Source organism: Hordeum vulgare, chromosome 6H (genome assembly GCF_904849725.1).
Source record: "Hordeum vulgare subsp. vulgare chromosome 6H, MorexV3_pseudomolecules_assembly, whole genome shotgun sequence".
Classification (NCBI taxonomy): Eukaryota; Viridiplantae; Streptophyta; class Magnoliopsida; order Poales; family Poaceae; genus Hordeum; species Hordeum vulgare.
Window position 1 is genome coordinate 554,548,697 of NC_058523.1, and position 4,907 is coordinate 554,553,603.

The 4,907-nt window shown below is 43.8% G+C and overlaps 1 protein-coding gene across 2 annotated transcripts; it reads left to right on the forward strand.

Annotated features, from left to right (window-relative positions):
• The first annotated feature begins 318 nt into the window (after positions 1-318).
• On the forward strand, positions 319-2,005 carry LOC123402782 (protein C2-DOMAIN ABA-RELATED 5-like). Of its 2 annotated transcripts, XM_045096744.1 has the most exons (3): positions 326-724; positions 1,116-1,211; positions 1,348-2,005. In XM_045096744.1, exons 1-3 carry the CDS (start codon positions 608-610, stop codon positions 1,633-1,635), a joined length of 501 nt encoding a protein of 166 aa, XP_044952679.1. In that variant the 5' UTR covers positions 326-607; the 3' UTR covers positions 1,636-2,005. The 2 variants fall into 2 exon arrangements, with proteins under 2 accessions (XP_044952681.1, XP_044952679.1); XM_045096746.1 differs by lacking the exon at positions 1,116-1,211 and having other exon boundaries at positions 319-724.
• The last annotated feature ends 2,902 nt before the right edge of the window (positions 2,006-4,907 follow it).

The window sequence follows — 4,907 nt, forward strand, 5'->3', positions numbered from 1 at the left end:
GCGAAGGCGGACGAGCTCCGCTTAGTATTAGGTTTACGTTGCATGTAATAATATGAATTTAATGTTTGTAATTTGAGGTATCCGGATGAGAATGCATTATTTAAGACATGACCGATAACGGACGTTTGAGAAACCGGATTTGAAAGGTCCAGCTACATATGCTTTTAATTTGGAGTCGAGATCGCCGAGAAGGACATGTGCCATGACCCTGACGGCACGGCGACGTCTCCTTCGTCGGAATCTACCTACACATGGCCAAGAAACCACAGATGTCACGACCTTTCGTTTGCGACAGGTCAGACACTCAGACCCGTCAGCTGAAGACAAGGCACCGACGACCTTCCGTCTGGTCGATGGACATGAGCAGTTCATTCAGAAATAGAGAGCGGCCTCCGGCCTCCCATTCCCCAGGCTGGATGCATGCATGCATGCATGCATAAGCCTAATCCGTCTCAGAGTTTTAACGACTCCCCGGCGTTTCCGCCAGTCGCGTAAGGTAACGTAACGTAACGTCGACGACGACGACGACGACTATCGATCGATCGATCTTCTTCTTCCCCCGGACCGGGACCCGTCTTCTTCCGCAGCTCCTCGATCTAATCGATTCATGGAGCGCCTGCTTGGGCTGCTCAAGGTGAAGGTGGTGCGCGGGTTGAACCTGGCCATCTGCGACCCCCTCTCCCACAGCAGCGACCCCTACGTCGTCATCCGCCTCGGACAGCAGGTACCTGCTTCTTCTCCTCCACCCTCAACATCGATTCAGATCGGGAAATTAGCCACTCTCTCTTTCCCTCCATTTTCCTTTATCCCCATACCGGCCAGTCTATCCTCTATGGCTCTATCTAGATGATTCAGTTTGCGTTGTCCAAATTCGTGCTATCCTTCTCTTTTTGTTTCTTCCATGGTGCTACTTGTTTGATGTTGATCTGCAAAGTTTCAAGTTTAAATGTTCTTTTATTTGGGAGAAACCAAAAAGAGAGGTTCTTTTGCATGAGCTTTAGTTTGATGCAAGAATGGACGGTGGGATAGGGGGAACATTGGGATGAGGGCACAACCAAAACATACCGCTCTCGCTTTTTACCCGACATTTCTTTTCTTTTTCATGTAATGTGCAGAAAGTAAAGTCCAGCATCAAATATAAAACCATCAACCCAGAATGGAACGAGGAGCTCACCTTGTCTATCACAAACTGGACGCTCCCGGTTAAAATTGTAAGTTTGATCAACATCTCCATCCCAATTAATAATCAGGATTCCACAAACTCGCTACCACTACTACACTACGATGATGAACATTAGTTTCCCATCTCTTGTTCCTGAAACCTTTGGGGTTTTATTTACATCACAGGAAGTCTTTGACCATGACACTTTCACCAAGGATGACACCATGGGCGATGCAGAGTTCGGCATCCTTGACTTCGTCGAGATCGCCATGAAGGACCTGAGCCATGTCCGTGATGACACGGTGATGAAGACGTTCCACCCTGAAGAGGACAACTGCTTCTCGGCCGACAGCCACATCACATGGAAAGATGGGAAGGTCTCTCAGAATATCTACCTGAAGCTGAGGAACACCGACACTGGCGAGATCGTCATGCACCTGGAGTGGGTTAACATCCCAGGCATGGCGCGGTGATTTGATTTGCAGAGGCCAGATATTGGTTGCTTTTCGTGATCGTAATGTTTCTTCCTCCATGAGCTGTGAAAATAAGCAACGTCTATTGCATGCCTGACATAGCATCCACTGTAATGATCTGTGGATCTCACCAGGGCTTTGCTTAACGTCTATAAGCAACGTCCTGGTGAGATCCACAGGTCATTACAGTGGGCGTTTCGTAAGGCATTCGCTAGACTTATGCTACTATGGTAATGCTTGCTTTCAGTTTTGATTCTACATATGTTGTATGGGGTTTTAATACAAAAAGGTATATTTTGTCCTGAGACACATGTATAGCAACTCCATGTTAATTTACTATATCGATCATATTATCAACACACAGTTGAACGATACTAATTTTCACATTGCAAGTACAAACCATATAAACAGCTACGTGAACCTTCATATGCATATGATGAGACTATTATGTTGCTAGTAATAGGATATTATTATGTGGATGTTTTATTTCTTCGCGAGAAAGAAAGAAAGGCTTCCACGCGTTTAGGGTTTCAGCGCTTCCCACCAGCACCGCAGCCGATCTAGGTTGTCTCATGTGGACTTAGGGCCATGGAGGCACGGTGGATCCCGGCCATTGCCCGTGGGAGGAACCATGCTTCATTTTAGGTGCTTTTTTTATGATATTTAGGGTTTGTGTCCTGGTCATGAAGGCCAAGAGGTGGCGGCTCCTTGAAGATGGAATGAGGTTCACCCCGTCTAGACCCTGTCCCGACGTTGCATCTGCATCATGGGAGGACATTTGGAGGTGTGTCTCCGACGGATCTTGCGGGATTCGATTGGTATTTGTCTTCATTCGTTTGCGCTCATGTGTCTACATGTTGGATCCTTCCGATCTATGCCACTCTTCATTGACGACCGTGTATGTTCTGATGGCAAACCCTTGATTGTAATTTGTGATTTTATTTGATAACCACTTCTGCATTTCAGGTCATCATGCTTTAATTTCAAATGAGGTTGTTTAAACCCTCACTTGTATTTTAAAATTCCCAACCCAAATTACATTCGAATAAATAAATTGCATAGATCCTTGATCTATTTAAATTGAGGGAATTCACATGGTGGTTATCTTTATAACCCATGTACATAGCCTTCCAATATTATTAGAGCATCTACAACCGGACCTTGCAAATCTGGGCCCTCGAACGCCCGCGGATGCGTCCGAGCGCGTCCGCGGGCACTGACCGATCACTTCTCAAATTTTGTCGTCCACATCCGTGTATCTCATATCCGGTCTCTCATATTCATACTAGCATGCAATATAGATAAAAAGAACGTATATCAACCCACAAACACAGAATCGGACAGAGGAATGCACATTCCGATCACCAAAAGATCACCACAGTTCACATATTTCACATAAATGACATACAAATTTAAATTATACTAAAAACGGTGGACAATCACCACTTCCTCGTTGGCTATTTGCCCTTCCGGTCGCTAGCGCAGCTGTAGGAGTCGGTGGCTGGTGGGCAATCGTTTGATCGTCCGATGAGGAGTTGTGGTCGCCATCATCGTCGTCAGAGAGGATGACGAGCCCTTTTAGCCACCGGACAAAAAAAAACTGGGCTGCTAGCCAGCGAAGCAAGCGACCAAACTCAGCAGCAGTGGCAGTTTTTGTTTTCTCGAGCGTGCTCTGGTATCTGCAGCTTTGACTAGGAGCTCCCCTAACTAGCCCTGGTCTTTGCAATTGCCAATGATGCATGGGCCTTCACTTGTGCACAACAATCATGCGCTCTTCTCGGGTGCGCATATAACTCGCCTGTTGCGATTTCTAGAACTTGTGGACCGGCCCAACTGGAGCATGTCGTTCAACTAATCATCTCGTCCGTTCAATATTTAGATGGTAATAGAAAAAATCGGTTAATGGGCCACGACCCACGAGCATGTAACCTGTAGGGGAGCGCTATATTCACCCCATGCTTTTGCTATGATCATTCTACAAACTTGGTCTTGGAAATCCAATCAAGAGTAGCTCTGTATCGGAAATCTATGAAGGAAAAAATCCCCTTTACTTTCTTATAGGGGAATAGCCGTTCTTTTATCAAATGCGAGATTACCGTTATGTCTCCTTAATAAAGAATCGAGGAATAGGAGGAGAATCCTCGGCAAACAACTAGGGTTCTAGATTCACAGGGCAGAGAAGGGAGAATAGTATGCTCTCATAGTAGGGGTCGTTTTGGGCAAACTCACTAGTCTCCTAACTAATTCACCACGACGGGAAAATAAAGAGCACAAGACTTTTAAGCACCTAAGGGTTGATGAAGAGCTTGTCATGAATCAACACTATTTGACGTCTTTTGCATCAAAACTGACGGTGAATCCGTAGGTGTCCCGACATGTCTTACCCATTTAGCAATCGTGATTTCAGCGCGCGAGCCCGTAAGCTGGGCATTGTAGCGAAACACTACTATAGTGAACCAGTGATGTTGTAAACAGTTTTTAACTGTCTTTTTACTCAAGGTTTTATTTGGTTTTCCAAAAAAAAAACTTCTTTAAATGAACGGGCTTTTGAAAAACTTCTAAATAACAACTTTTTTTTGAAAAAATGTGAATATTTGTTGAAAATCACATAATTGTTTTTTGAAAATTTGATGATTCTTTTTAAAATTCTGAACATTCTCGAGTTATGAAGGAAAATGAAAATTCAGGAACATTTTGAAACTTGTGAAGATTTTTTAAAAATAACAAACAATTTGATCAAAAACTTTTTTTTTCTTTTTTGAAATAACTCCGCCTATGTTGTCTCAACATAACCGGTCTCAAGCCCGGGTAAAGGAGGAGTGTTGTGATTGTTGTTGCTGTAAACATTTTTTGAAATGTTGGGGACATTTTGAACTCAGGAATGTATTTTGAAAATTGATAATTATTTTGAAAAAACACAAACGTTTTTCTTAACAGCAAATAAAAACAGAAACACCCTATTGCTCTTTTTTTTTCTTTTAGGAAAGAAAACGCCCTCTTGCTAGGCCACGTGTTTGGGTCCCCACAGTCCACACCCTTCTCAACTAACAGCTAACTGAACGCTCCCCTTTCCCTCAAAAAATACAACACTGAACACTTCCCTAAAAAGGACATCCCCTTCAAAGATAAAAATAATCTAACTGAAAAACGCTCCCTCCTCGGATCAAATCAAAAGATATTTATAAGAGGCACCCAATCAGAAACTCAATCAACACTGCCTTCTGCTCCAAACGGAGGGGGAAAAAATAAGGTACCTTCTGCTCTACAAATTC

What these genes read in the sequence shown, in the direction of transcription:
- LOC123402782 (XM_045096744.1), top strand. Translation starts at nt 608, where the DNA reads ATGGAGCGCCTGCTTGGGCTGCTCAAGGTGAAGGTGGTGCGCGGGTTG. An exon ending in TCATCCGCCTCGGACAGCAG is followed by an intron (nt 725 to 1,115) that starts GTACCTGCTTCT and finishes TGTAATGTGCAG; the next exon opens with AAAGTAAAGTCCAGCATCAA. An exon ending in GGACGCTCCCGGTTAAAATT is followed by an intron (nt 1,212 to 1,347) that starts GTAAGTTTGATC and finishes TTTACATCACAG; the next exon opens with GAAGTCTTTGACCATGACAC.